Source organism: Rhinoraja longicauda, chromosome 29, assembly GCF_053455715.1.
Source record: "Rhinoraja longicauda isolate Sanriku21f chromosome 29, sRhiLon1.1, whole genome shotgun sequence".
In the NCBI taxonomy this organism is placed as follows: Eukaryota; Metazoa; Chordata; class Chondrichthyes; order Rajiformes; family Arhynchobatidae; genus Rhinoraja; species Rhinoraja longicauda.
The window spans coordinates 28551930-28568945 of record NC_135981.1 but is presented as its reverse complement, the minus strand read 5'-3'; the positions used below and the strand labels follow the sequence as shown (position 1 = coordinate 28568945).

General features: G+C 49.7%; 1 protein-coding gene across 1 annotated transcript in view; it reads right to left on the bottom strand.

Moving 5' to 3' along the window:
• The window catches only part of LOC144607741 (protein FAM171A2-like), a 217105-nt gene extending 203197 nt beyond the window's left edge, over window positions 1–13908 (bottom strand). Inside the window, exon 1 of the mRNA XM_078424780.1 lies at window positions 13563–13908. Within this exon, the coding sequence (XP_078280906.1) occupies window positions 13563–13656 (94 nt within the window). The 5' untranslated portion in view covers window positions 13657–13908. The remainder of the gene's footprint in view (window positions 1–13562) is intronic.
• Between the last annotated feature and the right edge of the window lie 3108 nt (window positions 13909–17016).

The window sequence follows — 17016 nt, the reverse complement described above, 5'->3', positions numbered from 1 at the left end:
CCGTCGGCCATATCGTCCTGCAAACCTTGACTGCAAATCTGTAGAAGACAGCCTACGGTTCCTAAGTGCTGACAGGGTGAGGAAACGGTCTTCTTCGGGTGTCGTCTTCTTGGGACGCCCACTTCGCGGCCTGTCTCTGACATCCCCCGTAAAATGGAACTTGGCCTTCACTCACTCCAAATAATGCCGCAACTTGGTTTTGCGGAACACCAGCTTGAAGTTGCCCTATCGCACGGGCCCCATCCAGATCAGTCAAACGTAGCATGCCGATTCTTGGAGCAGACACCTACTGACCACTGTAACAGGGCCCATGCTCACAGATGCTGCCAATCAGGCACCTGATTGTCAGCACCTGGGGGTACCAGAAGCTCAAAACAAGAGTCAATAGCAACAGCAGAATAAGCTGTTTGGCATTGGCAGAGAAGATTTGGCAAATTTTTCATGGGCGCAACCCATATACTCAGCTCTGCTGCTCATCCCACAAATGCATGTTCCTTACAAATGTGGCACCATTTAAAAGGGAAATAAACAGGCTTTCCAACGGTATAAGATTTATTGCCAAGAAGCATTGTTACAACAAAGAAATAATCTACCAAACACAAATTTCCTTACTTTTTGTGCTATGTTTATATATATATATATATATATATATATATATATATATATATATATATATGTGTGTGTGTGTGTCTGTGGTTGTGTACGTGTATTTGTGTGTGTGTGTGTGCGCATGTGAATGTGTGCGTGTTCATGAGTGTGTACATCAGTTTACGTGTATGTCCACGTTTTTGTTTTTTATATTTTTTACAGAGTACTATGTTTACATATTCTGTTGTGCTGCTGTCAGTAAGAATGTCATTGTTCTGTATTGTTATGACATATGACATTTAAACACTCTTGACTAGAGAGGTTTCTGCCTACATTATGGTTCATGTACCCCAGTCTCTGGAGATGCTATTTAACCCATCTGAATCAGACAAGGGGGTCCTGACCCAAAATATCACCGATCTACGTTCTCCAGAGATGCTGCCTGACCCGTTGAGTTACTCTAACACTCTGTGTCCTTTTTTGTAAACCAACATCTGCAGTTTTTTACGTCTCCTAGAACTCTGTCATATTGTTATGGCTCACATTATCACTTGTTCGCAGTAAACAGATACAAAGGCAGAAACACATTGGAAGTGGAAGGAGGGTGTCCACAAAGTAACTAACTGGTAAACAAAAATGAGGATGAGATTGGAAGCAAGAAAGGTGAACTAGATAAGGAACTACCAATAAGGAATACTCCTTTAAAAAAAGAGAAACTGGTCATTAGATTGCAGGATGATTGCATATTTTATGAAATGGTCAAGAACAAGTCAATAATAAATTACCACGGATGAAGAAAGATTGAAGGATTAAAAATGAAACTATAGATTGGTAGCTTAGTTTAGTTTAGAGCCCACTAAATCCCACTGACCAGTCATTAACACTATCCCACACACACTAGGGACATTTTTAAAAAACATTTATACATTTATACCAAGCCAATTAACCTATAAACCTGTTTATTCACAAAATGCTGGAGTAACTCAGCAGGTCAGGCAGCATCTCAGGAGAGAAGGAATGGGTGACGTTTCGGGTCGAGACCTTTCCTCAGACTGATGTCAGGGGGGCAGGACAAAGGAAGGATATAGGTGGAGACAGGAAGATAGAGGGAGATCTGGGAAGGAGGAGGGGAAGAGAGGGACAGGGAAACTATCTAAAGTTGGAGAAGTCGACGTTCATACCACTGGGCTGCAAACTGCCCAGGCGAAATATGAGGTGCTGTTCCTCCAATTTCCGGTGGGCCTCACTATGGCACTGGAGGCGGCCCATGACAGAAAGGTCAGACTGGGAATGGGAGGGGGGGTTGAAGTGCTCGGCCACCGGGAGATCAGTTTGGTTAATGCGGACCGAGCGCAGGTGTTCAGCGAAGCGATCGCCGAGCCTGCGCTTGGTTTCGCCGATGTAAATAAGTTGACATCTAGAGCAGCGGATGCAATAGATGAGGTTGGAGGAGGTGCAGGTGAACCTTTGTCTCACCTGGAAAGACTGTTTGGGTCCTTGGATGGAGTTGAGGGGGGAGGTAAAGGGACAGGTGTTGCATCTCGTGCGGTTGCAAGGGAAAGTGCCCGGGGTTGGGGTGGTTTGGGTAGGAAGGGACGAGTGGACCAGGGAGTTACGGAGGGAACGGTCTCTGCGGAACGCAGAAAGGGGAGGGGATGGGAAGATATGGCCAGTGGTGGGGTCCCGTTGTAGGTGACGGAAATGTTGGTGGATGATATGTTGGATCCGCTGGCTAAAAACCTATAAACCTGTATGTCCTTGGCATGTGGGAGGAAACCAAAGATCTCACAGAAAACCCATGCGGGTCACGGGGAGAACGTACAAACTCCATACAGTCATGCACCCATAATTAGGATTGAACCCGGGTCTCTGGGGCTGCAAGGCAGCAACTCTACCGCTGCGCCACCGTGCCACCCTTAATCGACCACTAGTCTATAGGTCAGTGTTATAATCTGAGGCAGATATTGGGACAAATGCAAGGAGAATAAAATGAAATTAGTATAGGATTATTACAAATAGGTGCATTGTTGCATGCTTGGTGGGTCAAAGGCCCCGTTTCCTTGCTTCATGAACCTACAAAATGTATATACCCAGAGCCGAGACACCAAGAGAGTGGGTGCCAAACCATAATTCAGAATGGATAGGAAAAAAAGTAAACTAAAAATCTGTGAAATATAGATTATAGATTAGATCATAGATTAAATAGAGGAGTTTAAAAACACAAATAAAAGCCGCAAAATCTAGATAGAAACAATCATTAGATAAACTCACAGACGGAGTCTGCAAAATTGCAGAAATATTAAATAGCTTCCTTGCACATTTTCTTACCAAGGAAATAATATTACGTAAAATAAATGGCAGAACATGTACAGCATTTAACGAGCAAGGGGAAAGATAATTGATAAACACATCAAATTTAGACAAGATAAAAACCTCCATACCCAAGAGGATTGCAAGCAGCTACAAAGACTGGCAAAAAGTGGAAGGAGGTAGAAGAAGTGTTGGGATCATGGTTGTTTGCAAGTTGCATAATTTAGAGGCTGGAATCAAAGTACAAGCTCTCAATAAGCAGCCGACCCCAAAAGTAAGTAGGCACCAAATGAAAAGACAATGACAAAAATAACGATGCTCAACATTGGTCTGTGCGAGACGGTTGTGCGAAAGGGAGTATTTAAGTTAGAAGAACAAAAGAACCAACTGAATACTTCAATAACGAGAATGATGTAGTCTTGTGAGGAGGGTGAACCCGAGGAATGCCTCCAGCGCCTTTAAAGTCGGCTGCAAGAGGGTTGCCCCGGGATACAAGATGGCCGACGAGGAGAAGAGAGGGACACCGATTCACGGACCGAGCCGGTCACGGGCGATGGATGGGATGGGAGCCACTCCGGGAGAACAAAATCACGGGAATCAGGACTTTGAACTGAATGACAGGCCACACCTGGTATCATTATATGCAAATTTAATCTCACTGTGTAATTAATTTCACTGGATGTTTTCAGGAGAGTTAGATTTAGCTCTTAGGGCTAAACGGATCAAGGGATATGGGGACAAAGCAGGAATGGGGTACTGATTTTAGATGATCAGCCATGATCATATTGAATGGCGGTGCTGGCTCGAGGGGCCAAATGGCCAACTCTTGCACCTATTTTCTATGTAATGTTTAATTGCATATGTGACAATAAATATCCATTGAACCATTGTTCGGAAGACCGAGGAGCAAAGGGTTTGGGAGTAAACTGGAGGCCATGAAAGCAATGCTACCCGTTTCTAAAGGCATGCAGTTTAAATCTAAAGACAGTGTTGACAATGAATTGTGCCGCCACAACACTTGGACTACCCTTCCACAGAACTAGTCTTCATCTTGGGAAAAGGAACCAGAGGCATGAGAAAAAGTGCAAAGGAGATTCACAAGCAAGTTATCAAAGCCAAGAGTATGCAGCTGTTGGGAACTTCTGCAGAGATCAGAATTATTCTCCACCAAGGGAACAAATTTCAGGCAGAGTTGAACTTGATAGAAATATTTAAGATCGTGAAAGGTTTAATTAGATCATGGAGATAGTAGTCCCACGTGCAGAAGTGCAAACCATCACTCAAATCAACCTCCCTTCCATTGACTCCATCTACACTTCATGCTGCCTTGGCAAGGCCACCGGCATAATCAATGACCAGTCTCACTCACCCTGGCCACTCCTCCCCTCTCCCATCAGGCAGGAGCTACAGAAGTGTGAAAACGCACATCTCAGGATTCAAGGACAGTGTCTTCTCAGCTGTCATCAGGAAACTGAACCATCCTATCAACAACTAGAGCACAGTCCTGAGCAACCATCTACCTCATTGGAGACCCTCGGACTATCATTGATCAGACTTTACCTTGCACAATACGTTATTCCCTTTACACTGTACACTGTGGATGAATCAATTGTAATCATGTATAATCTTTCCGCTGACTGGTTAACACACAATAATAAAGCTTTTCACTGTACCTCAGTACACGTGACAATAAACTAAACTAACTTACTGGAGGACATAAACGTTAGGTGGTCAGCCATTGGGTCTAGTAGGAGCTTGAGAGAAATGTCTTCAACCATATTGTGGTTCTGTGGAACAAACCCCCCACACTGTAATTAAAGCAAATAGGTTTGATGCATTGAAGGAAAAGCTGGGAAACACGAGAACGGAAGGAATGGGAGAGTATCCAGCATTCATCCAGAACTATAGGCAGCACACTGGTGCACCTGGTAGAGTTGCTGACTCATAGCACCAGAGGCCCGGGTTCAATCCCAATCTCGGGTATTGTTTGTGTGGAGTTTGCACGTTCTCCCTGGGACCACATGGATTTCCTCCAGGTGCTCCGGTCTCCTCCCACATCTCAAAGACATGCAGGTTTGTGGGATAATTGCCCTCTGTAAATTGTTCCTAATGCGTAGGAAGTCGATGTGAAAGTGGAATAGCATAGAACGATTGTGAACAGATGATCAATGGCCAGCGTGGACTCGGTGGGCTGAAGGGCATGTTTCCTTGCTGGAACTTTCAATCAATACTTGATGGACATGGACCAATTTTTTAAAAATGCAATCCTTGCTTCAGTTACGTTCCCTGTTCAATTAAATTGTTTTCATTGCGGTTCTTGTTGAATAGTGGGGAAAATGGCAGAGTCAGTAGTTGTGTACCAGCGATGGTTCCCATGTGTCAGCTCCAAATACAAGGTGGGGTTGGCTGGATTCTCATTAAATAGGTTCAACAATCGTCTTCTGGTTCCAATAAAACTGAAATGGTGAGATCAATAGAAATGAGGTTGACTCCTCCAACCAAGCTGCCAGAGATGCTGCCTCGCAACACCAGAGTTCCATCCTGATCTCAGGTGCTGTCTGTGCAGAGTTTGCACGTTCTCCCTGTGACCACATGGGTTTCCTCCCATATCTCAAAGACGTGCGGGCTTCTAGGTAAATTGGCCTCAAAATAAAATTGCCCCTCATGTGTCGGGATTGGATGAGAAAGTGGGATGATATAAAACTAGTGTGAACAGGTGATCGATGGTCAGCGTGGACTCGGTGGGCCAAAGGGCCTGTTCCCATGCCATATTGCTAAAACTAAAAAACTACATTTCAAAAGTACCAAACTGCTTCTTTATCCAAGGATAAACGTCCTGCGGCTTTGTGGCCCAATGTTCACACTTGGTATCACAGCTGAATGTAAATCGTGCATATCAGATGGTTTTATTTGCATAATCCATGGGATTCTACCTGCTGCACTTTAGCTGAACTGTGAACTCCTTTTTAAACAGACCCTGACTGGAAATAATAAGAATCACACCAGCTAGTTCTCATTTTGGTAAGGGCTTTGAAGACTAATGGAAGTCAGTTTACCTTTTACTGCAAAAGTGCATATTTGGCATTTGAGAGTATCTGAACGAGGACGGATTGCCAAAGTACAGGAGATACAGACCAAGTGCCAGCAAGTGGGTTTAGTATGGATAGGTACTTGAGGGTCTGTGCCGACATGGTGGGCTGAAGGGCCTGCTTCTGTGCCACATGACTTTACAATATAATAATTTGATTTTGTTTATGTTGAGATTTCCTCTTATTAGCTGACTGGACTTTTCTCCATATGAAAACCCTGGAAGTTAGATATTAGATATGCACTGTGGTTAGAGTCGTTGCCTCACAGCACCAGAGACCCGGGTTCCATCCTGACTCCGGGTACTGTCTGTACGGAGTTTGTACCTTCTCCCCGTGACCTGCATGGGTTTTCGCCAAGATCACCGGTTTCCTCTCACACTCCAAAGACGTACAGTTTTGTTGGTTAATTGGCTTGGTATAAATGTAAAATTGGCTCTAGTGTTGCGTGCGGGGATCGCTGGTCGGTGCAGACTCGGTGGGCTGAAGGGCCTGTTTCTGCACTGCATCTCTAAACTAAAACTAATTTCCTATTTAGTAGCAGACTGGACTTTTCTCCAAATAAATATCCTGGATGTGAGATTAAAAGTAAAAGCTTTTCCTTTGGAACTCAGCTGTTCGATTTTTAAAAAGCTGCAGATTCAGCTTCCAAATAGCTGATGCATAACGGAGGCTCGGTACAATGAGGGTTCACGGGGGTTATTTCTGCTCAGGATTGCACCTCGATGCATTCCTGCATAGAGCTGCATACTTTATGCTGAATCCCAGGCTGTGGTTGCTGTTTCTGAAGCGGGCATGCATGTCTGCACTATATCACCATGGTGTAGCTGTTGATACAGCTGTTTCAGGGTCATCCAAGGTGGCATGCCCTGATGTAGCTCACAGCCCAGACTCACTTCCCCACCCCCTCGATAAGAGATTAATGAAGGAGCTGGATGTTTTCACCCTCTTCCAACAATTTCATAATACCAATTTAATTTTTTGATGAGACTCACTCTTAGACTGTGTAGGAAGGAACTGCAGATGCTGGTTTACACTGAAAATAGACACATAATGTTGGAGTAACTCAGCGGGTCAAGCAGCATCTCTGGAGAAAAGGAATAGTCTGAAGAAGGGTCTCAACCCAAAATCTCCATATTCCTTTTCTCCAGAGACGCTGCCTGACCCGCTGAGCTACTCCAGTTTTTTGTGTCGTTCTCAAACTGCCTTGATCTGAATTCTAAAGTCCTCTTGATTAGCAATCTGCCACCAAAATCATTATTCCACTGTGCTGTTAATGGCTGTTGGGGGGGAATGCACAATACAGGCTGCTCTGACCCCCAAAGCTATAAAAACAAATAACGTGTGACCCCCAACAATACACCAGCTTAAAGATGAAAGCATTCCAACGAGACTCAGTGGTGCAGGAAGCCCCAGTCACTGGCTGCCAGCAAAAGCAGAAAGTGGAAACGGGTGCAATGAAAAGATGCTGGCAGAAGCCAATCAACTGCTGCACAACCAAGCCTTCAAATACTCATTGTGCTTTTCCATTTACCCTTGTGTGAAAGGAACACAACACACAATATTATCTTGCCGCCACTTTCAATCTGAAGTTAGCAGCACAAATACAGTTCGCTTCCCGAGCGAATACAGCAGAGGGTGAGTTGCCCAGTGGGAATCCAGTCGCCCAGAAATTGACTGCAGAGACGGGGATGGTCTCTGCTGCGGGAAGGAAAAGAAAGTACTCCATCCTCAGCAGAGAGGACCTCCTGTCCTTGTACCAGAAACAAGACAGTTAGTCAAGAGATAAAGTAAACAACCAGGAGGACAAATGGCACTTTGGCCTTCATCAGTCAGAGTATTGAGTATAGAAGTTGGGAGGTCATGTTGCAGTTGTATAAGACATTGGTGAGACTGCATTTAGAATATTGTGTTCAGTTCCTGGGCACCAGGAAAGATATTGTCAATAGATTTATTCACAAAATGCTGGAGTAACTCAGCAGGTCAAGCAGCATCTCGGGAGAGAAGGAATGGGTGACGTTTCGGGTCGAGACCCTTCTTCAGACTGATGTCGGGGGTGGGACAAAGGAAGGATATAGGTGGAGACAGGAAGATAGAGGGAGATCTGGGAAGGAGGAGGGGAAGGGAAGGGAGGGACAGAGGAGCTATCTGAAGTTGGAGAAGTCGACGTTCATACCACCGGGCCGCAAACTGCCCAGGCGAAATATGAGGTGCTGCTCCTCCAATTTCCGGCGGGCCTCACTATGGCACTGGAGGAGGCCCATGACAGAGAGGTCAGACTGGGAATGGGAGGGGGAGTTAAAGTGCTGGGCCACCGGGAGATCAGTTGCGTTAATGCGGACCGAGCGCAGGTGTTCAGCGAAGCGATCGCCGAGCCTGTGCTTGGTTTCGCCGATATAAATAAGTTGACATCTAGAGCAGCGGATGCAATAGATGAGGTTGGAGGAGGTGCAGGTGAACCTCTGTCTCACCTGGAAAGACTGTTTGGGTCCTTTGATGGAGTTGAGGGGGGAGGTAAAGGGACAGGTGTTGCATCTCATGCGGTTGCAAGGGAAAGTGCCCGGGGTTAGGGTGGTTTGGGTAGGAAGGGACGAGTGGACCAGGGAGTTGCGGAGGGAACGGTCTCTGCGGAACGCAGAGAGGGGAGGGGATGGGAAGATATGGCCAGTGGTGGGGTCCTGTTGTAGGTGACGGAAATGTTGGTGGATGATATGTTGGATCCGCTGGCTGGTGGGGTGGAAGGTGAGAACGAGGGGGATCCTGTCCTTGTTGCGAGTGGGGGGAGGGGGAGCAAGAGCGGAGCTGCGGGATGTAGAAGAGACCCTAGTGAGAGCCTCATCTATAATGGAGGAGGGGAAGCCCCGTTTTCTGAAAAACGAGGACATCTCGGAAGCCCTAGTCTGAAACACCTCATCCCGGGCGCAGATGCGGCGTAGACGGAGGAATTGGGAGTAGGGGATATACTTTTTGCAGGGGACCGGGTGGGAAGAAGTGTAGTCCAGATAGCTGTGCGAGTCGGTGGGCTTGTAGAAAATGTCCGTCACTAGTTTTTCTCCTGTGATGGAGATGGTGAGGTCCAGAAACGGGAGGGAGATGTCAGAGATAGTCCAGGTATATTTAAGGGCAGGATGGAAATTGGAGGTGAAGTGTATGAAGTCAGTGAGTTCTGCATGGGTGCAAGAGGTAGCACCAATGCAGTCGTCGATGTAGCGGAGGTAGAATTCGGGGATGGGGCCAGTGTACGTCTGGAACAGGGATTGTTCGACGTACCCGACAAAGAGGCAGGCGTAGCTAGGGCCCATGCGAGTGCCCATAGCTACGCCTCTGGTTTGGAGGAAGTGGGAGGAGTCAAAGGAGAAGTTGTTGAGGGTAAGAACCAGCTCTGCTAGGCGGAGGAGAGTGTTTGTCGATGGGGATTGGCTGGTTCTATGGTCGAGGAAGAAACGGAGGACTTCGAGACCATCCTTGTGGGGGATGGAAGTGTAGAGTGACAGGAAAGCTTGAAAGGATTCAGAAAAGATTTACAAGGATGTTGCCAGGACTAGAGGGCGTGAGCTATAGGGAGAGGTTGAATAGGCTGGGTCTCTATTTCATGGAGCGCAGGCAGATGAGGGGAGATCTTATAGAGGTGTACAAAATCATGAGAGGAATAGATCGGGAAGATGCACAGAGTATTTTGCCCAGAGTAGGGGAATCGAGGACCAGAGGTTCAAGATGAAGGGTAAAAGGTTTTATAGGAATCCAAGGGGTAACTTTTTCACACAAAGGGTGGTGGGTGTATGGAACAAGCTGCCAGAGGGGGTAGTTGAGGCAGTGACTATCCCATCTTTTAAGAAACAGTTAGACAGGTACATGGATAGGACAGGTTTGGAGGGATATGGATCAAGCGCAGGCAGGTGGGACTAGTGCACCTAAGACATTGTTGACCTGTGTGGGCGAGTTAGGCCGAAGGGTCTGTTTCCACACTGTATCACTATGTGACACTATGAGTCTAATGGGGTTAGGAGGGAGAGATAGATCATCCATGATTGAATGGCAAAGTAGACTTGAAGAGCCGAATGGCCTAATTCTGCTCCAATCACTGGTGACCTTATGACTGACTCTCCTTTGTCTGTCCTGCTATTTACTTCCTCAAAGACCCAACCTGGAATAACACAAACAGTTTGCCTCTCCTTAATGGGGGAGGGAAATACTTGTGTCACAGTCTGTCCTGTTCACTCACCTGCTCCAGATCACCAATCAAGCCAGCATATAAACCCTTCCTGCACACACACTCTTTGACAGATTGTTCTTAGCCCTCATGTAAGACTCTCCAGCATTCTCTCGCGGACTGATTTCCCGTTGCCGACGCTGCCTGCTCCCGACCTTCATGCCTCGTCGTAACCCTGGTGAACACCTCAGTCTTCTGTCCCCGACCATGAGCAGGTAGAAATAAAGCTCATTCTAAAACTACTTCCTTGGTTCCGTGTGCTGCATTTGGGTCTACCTGCGGTCCGTTACAAATTGTAAACACAAGGAACTGCAGATGCTGGAATCTTGAGCAATTTTGTGTCTCAGACCATCCTACCCCATTTCTAGACAAGACAGTTCAGCGGTTTGAGTCACAAAATAAATTTGATGCACAAAATCAGATCACGGTGATTTGATGGAAAGGGAGGGACTGCAAAACCCTATTGCTTGTATTTCCAACAATATATTAATTTAAGAGGACCTAGGGCCAAGGAACCAACTGTCATGTTATTGGTGAACACAGGAGTTTTGGAACCTGGGAGGGAAAGAGAGGAAGTGGAGGGCTACAGACAGAGTTTTGGAACTGTAGATAAGAAAATAACTGCAGATGCTGGTACAAATCGATTTATTCACAAAATGCTGGAGTGACTCAGCAGGTCAGGCTGCATCTCGGGAGAGAAGGAATGGGTGACGTTTCGGGTCGAGACCCTTCTTCAGACTGATGTCAGGGGGGCGGGACAAAGGAAAGATATAGGTGGAGACAGGAAGATAGAGGGAGATCTGGGAAGGAGGAGGGGAAGGGAGGGACAGAGGGAAGGGAGGAACTGTAGATAGTTCCTTTCGTAGAACACAAAGTACTGGTGTAACACAGTGGGTCAGGCAGCATCTCAAGGACATGGACAAGTAAGGTTTCTGGTCAGGACCCTTCTAACACAGTGGAGGAAGGCAGCTCACAAAAATTAAGATTTGGGGAAAATGATTTTTAATCAAACTTACGGCATGGAAGCAGAGGGGTGGCCACTCTGCCCATCAAACATGTCCTGCTAGTCAATAGATCATGGCTGATCAAACAGTATCATTTGTAATTGACTGTCCCCTTCTCAACATGATCATGCGGAAACTTAGTTTACTATATATTGACAGATTCTTCATTAGTGCGGGTGTCAGGGGTTATGGGGAGAAGGCAGGAGAATGGGGTTAGGAGGGGAAGATAGATTAGCCATGATTGAATGGCGGAGTAGACTTGATCTTGATTCTGCTCCTATCACTTATGAACACAAACACAGCTCCTGAACTAATTATAGCATTTTATCAGCAAAGTAAAACCATGACTGCCACTGGCACCATTTTTAATCTTGGCATAGCTCAAGATATTTGGAATCAATTCAGAATGGATTAGAGACCAGTTATTTTTCACCATCTGGAAGGTACGCAAAATGATTTCTTTAAAGACTGGGATGACCACTGACTATTTGGGTTGTATCTAACACAGTTCAGCAGTCTGAGCCACAAAGTCAATTTAATGCAAGATATCAGATCACGATTGAAATGACCATTGACCATCAAATCAGACATGACCATGAAATGACCATTGACCATCAAATCAGACATGACCATGAAATGACCATTGACCATCAAATCAGACATGACCATGCTAAGGAAGGAACTGCAGATGCGCGTTTAAACCGAAGATAGACCCAAAGTGCTGGAGTAACTCAGCGGAACAGGCAGCATCTCTGGAGAGAAGGAATGGGTGACGTTTCAGGTCGAGACCCTTCTTCAGATGTGTCCATGATCATGCTGAAACTTAGTTTACAGTATTCAATGGACAGGTTCTGATTAGTACAGATGTGGGGGGTTATGGGGAGAAGGCAGGAGACTACTTGCTACCCTGAGTCCCCATTGCAGTTCGGCCCACCTCTACACTCCTAGCCCCAGAATGTACAACGAAGAGCTGTTGCTGTTTACAAAATTCGATCCAATGCTCAGATGTGGAGTTGGCTACGTCGGAGACACACACACCAACACAGAAGCCACCACACAGATGCAGAGAGACCCTGCTGACACACCCTGATGACAATACCAATAAGGGGGTTGGGGTTCTGGGTGAGATTTACACATTCCTGCCCATCCCAGCTGGTGAAACACCGCCAAAGCGTCACCTCCAGCCCTGCCCCAGACACACACAGCTTCAAAACCAAAACAAAATCACAAGCCTCCTCTCCCTCTCCCCCCCTCTCTCCCTCTCCCCCCCCCCTCTCCCTCTCCTCCCCCTCTCCCTCTCCTCCCCCTCTCCCTCTCCTCCCCCTCTCCCTCTCCCCCCCCCCCTCTCCCTCTCCCCCCCCCCCTCCCTCTCCCCCCCTCTCCCTCTCCCCCCCCCCTCTCCCTCTCTCCCTCTCTCTCCCCCCCTCTCCCTCTCCCCCCCCTCTCCCTCTCTCTCCCCCCCCCCCCCTCCCCCTCTCCCCTCTCCTCTCCCCCACCCGATGTGCTCAGTCCCTGTCCTGCGGTCATTGTTCACCTCTCCAGCCGGAGGAGGGGAGGGGAGGGGAGGGGGGGAGGGGAGGGGAGGGGAGGGGAGGGGAGGGGAGGGGAGGGGAGGGGAGGGGAGGGGAGGGGAGGGGAGGGGAGGAGGGGAGGGGAGGGGAGGGGGGAGGGGAGGGGAGGAGGGGAGGGGGGGAGGGGAGGGGAGGGGAGGAGGGGAGGGGAGGAGGGGAGGGGAGGGGGGGAGGGGAGGGGGGGAGGGGAGGGGAGGAGGGGAGGGGAGGAGGGGAGGAGGGGAGGGGAGGGGAGGAGGGGAGGGGAGGAGGGGAGGGGAGGGGAGGGGGGGAGAGGGGAGGGGGAGGGGGGGAGGGGAGGGGAGGGGAGGGGAGGGGAGGGGAGGGGAGGGGGGGAGCCGCATTGAGCGTTCAATACCCCGCACATTGCGTCGCTTCTTCTGGCCCTCGGCTCGGGCAGCGCGGGGAGAGAGAGCGGCCGCCCAGCGAGACAGGCAGGCAGGGCGGGCAAGTCCGCAGTGTGGTGCCGGGGCCGGGGAGTGCAGTGTGATGCGGGGAGGTGCGGACAGTGCGGGGCCGGGGAGGGAGGTGCGGACAGTGCGGGGCCGGGGCCGGGGAGGTGCGGGGACGGGGAAGGAGGTGCGGACAGTGCGGGGCCGGGGAGGGAGGTGCGGACAGTGCGGGGCCGGGGAGTGCAGTGCGGGGAGGTGCGGACAGTGCGGGGCCGGGGCAGTGTGGTGCGGGGCCGGGGAGGGAGGTGCGGACAGTGCGGGGCCGGGGCAGTGTGGTGCGGGGCCGGGCCGGGGCGCTGCGGTACATTCCATGCCATCTCTCATTGTATGTGGACACTCACCGTGAACGCCGAGCGCTTTGCCCAGCGCTGTCCGTGTCCCGCAGCCCCACAGGCTCAGCACACACAGTGCCAGCGCCGCCAGGAGCGACATCATCACAGGGACATCGCCCGGGCAGCGGCCTCTGTGTCCCGGGCAGGGGTCTCTCTACCCCGGGCAGCGGCCTCTGTGTCCCGGGCAGGGGTCTCTCTACCCCGGGCAGGGATCTCTCTACCCCGGGTAGTCTCCGTGTCCTGCAGCCTCAGCCAGCCATCTGTATCCCCAGGCAGCCGGTCTCCCCTCAATCCTCCTCGCTCTCCTCGCTCTCGCCTAATGGTTTGTGTCTCAGCCTTGGTGGGAGGGAGGGAGGGAGGGATAGATGGAGAGAGGGAGGGAGGGAGGGATAGATGGAGAGAGGGAGGGAGAGAGGGTGGGAGGGAGGGATAGATGGAGGGAGGGAGGGATAGAGCCGGCGCTCAGCGCCCAGCGCCATCCCGCGATGTGTCCCAGCATCGCCGCTATTCCTTGTGTCTTCCCTTAAATGGGAAACAAATGCCCGGCCGCGGATCCTTTCTTTCCACGACCTCGGTTTCTCGGCAGAGGCGCCGCTGGGGTGTGTGTGTGGGGTGTGTGTGTGTGGGGTGTGTGTGTGTGTGTGTGTGTGGGGTGTGTGTGTGTGGTGTGTGGTGTGTGTGTGGGGTGTGTGTGTGTGTGTGGTGTGTGTGTGTGTGGGGTGTGTGTGTGTGTGGGGTGTGTGTGTGTGTGTGGGTGTGTGTGTGGTGTGTGTGTGTGTGGGGTGTGTGTGTGTGGGGTGTGTGTGTGTGTGTGGGGTGTGTGTGTGTGTGTGTGGGTGTGGGTGTGTGTGTGTGGGGTGTGTGTGTGTGTGTGGTGTGTGTGTGTGTGGGGTGTGTGTGTGTGTGTGGGGTGTGTGTGTGTGTGGGGTGTGGGTGTGTGTGTGTGGGGTGTGTGTGTGGGGTGTGTGTGTGTGTGGGGTGTGTGTGTGTGGGGTGGGTGTGTGTGTGGGTGTGTGTGGGGTGTGGGTGTGTGTGTGTGGGGTGTGTGTGTGTGTGTGTGTGTGTGTGTGGTGTGTGTGTGTGTGTGTGGGGCGTGTGTGTGTGTGTGTGGTGTGTGTGTGTGTGGTGTGTGTGTGTGTGGTGTGTGTGTGTGTGGGGTGTGTGTGTGTGGGTGTGTGTGTGTGTGGGGTGTGTGTGTGTGTGTGGGGCGTGTGTGTGTGTGTGTGGTGTGTGTGTGTGTGTGTGGGATCAGTGGGGAGAGACACACAACATGCTGGAGTAGCCCAGCGGGACAGGCAGCATCTCTGGACAACATAGCTAGGTGAAAGAAGGTCCCGATCCGAAATGTCACCCATCCTTGTCCTCCAGAGATGCTGCCTGACCCGCTGTTACTCCAGCACTCTGTGTCTATCGTTGCTATAAACCAGCGTCTGTAGATTATTTCTACACAAGATCTAGAGGGATATGGGCCAAAACACATGGGATCAGCTAAGGCATATCTCGGAGAGTGTGGCGATTTACTTAGCCCTTAAAGATACAGCATGAAAACCGACCCTTCGGCCCACCAGGTCCATGCCAGCCATCGCCCAGCATCATCCTGCATAGCCGGCCCGAGATGGTCTAAAGAGCTTTGTTTTCTTGCTGTAAGACTCTCTGAGTCTGGATGAACCCTGAAAGCACTCAGCGGGTCAAGACTTTGTCAGCATTTAGTTGAGTTTAGATTAGAGATACAGTGCGGAACCAGGCCCTTCGGCCCACCGGGTCCACACCGACCAGTGATCCCCGCACATTAATATCAACTAGGGATGATTTGCACACACACCAACCCAATTAACCTACAAACCTGTACGGTTTTGGAGTGTGGGAGGAAACTAAAGATCTTGGAGAAACCCCACGCGGTTACGGGGAGAACATGCAAACTCCGTACAGACAGCGTCCGTGGTTGGGATCGAACCCGGGTCTCCGGCTCTGCAACATTGCCTCCAGCGCCTTCAAAGTCAGCTGCAGGAGGCTCACAAAGGTGGTTGGGCGTCGGTTTGCGGGCCGAGCCGGTCAGAGGCCATGGAGGAGTGGCTGGGGCTACCCTGTATCAGGGCCCTCCAGTACATGCAGCTCGGAGCAGTGGCTGGGGCTAACCTGTACATCCAACTCATGCACCAGACTTCGGACCTTGCACTTTTCCTTTCTGTAAATGGCACCAAAATATGGTGACTGAGTATATGTGAGCTAAGCAAACAGAATGTCACTGTGCAGTGCACACATGACAATAAAGAACCATTGAACCATTGGAGCGAGAGGTTGGTGGCTGCTGGGGACTCGGTGGGCTAGAGGACCTGTTCCTGCATTGTATTTCTCTACAACTTGAAAGGTCTAGGGTTGAAACCACCGCAGGGCCTGGAGATTAAAATTCAGGTCGATGCTCCAACACTGTGCTATTTATGGGATGAGACAGGAAACTGGGGCTCTCTCAGACTGTTGTCAACTGCTGTGCTCACAGAAAATTAAAGTTCACCTTATTTGGAAGGGCAAATAGAGATTACACAGATCTGTGCTTATTGCTTGTGTCGGAGAAGGTGCGTGTCTTTGCTAATCCTGTCTCACCCCGTTGAAAAAATACCCTTTACCCATATCTCAGAGTGTGGCAATTTACTTGGTCCTTAGAGATGCAGCGTGGAAACAGGCCCTTCAGCCCACGGAGTCCATGCCGAGCAGCGATCCCCGCACATTAACACTATTCTACACGCACTAGAGATAAGTTACAATTATACCAAACCCATTAGACTACAAACCTGTACATCTTTGGGGTGTGAGAGGAAACTGGAGCACCCAGAGGAAACCCACTCAGGTCATGGGAAGAACATGGGAATGTACTGACAGCACCCGTAGTCAGGATCGAACCTGTTGCTCTAAGGCAGCAACTCTACCGCTGCGCCACCGTGCGCCAGGATCTGAATATTCAACATTGCAGCCTGAACCATTGAAATAGGCCAGGATCTTAGTCTATAACCAGGCTCCATATCTTGATTACATTTATCTGTGTTTGCTCTATATGCTGGAACCCCTCCCAGAACATCTGCTCCAAAACATGCAGCATCTGTGGTTGTCTGGAATGAATGGGGAGGTGGGATTCCAGATTTGGAATCTGGAATCCAAATTATAGGGAAATTATAGTAGACCCATTATAGGGAAAACTGATCCTGAATCCCCTCATGGATAATGGGAGGTCGGGGAGGGGGGCAATGTCCATGGTGGTGTACGGCTGGTTTGGCGATAGAATTTTGAATCTGCTATGAATTTAGGAAGGCACGGAGGAGCAGCGGTAGAGTTGCTGCCTCACAACGCCAGAGACATGGGTTCAATCCTGACTACGGGTGCTGTCTATACGGAGTTTGTACGCTCTCCCCCGTGACCTGCATGGTTTTTCTCCGGGTGCTCCAGTTTCTTCCCACACTCCAAAGACATA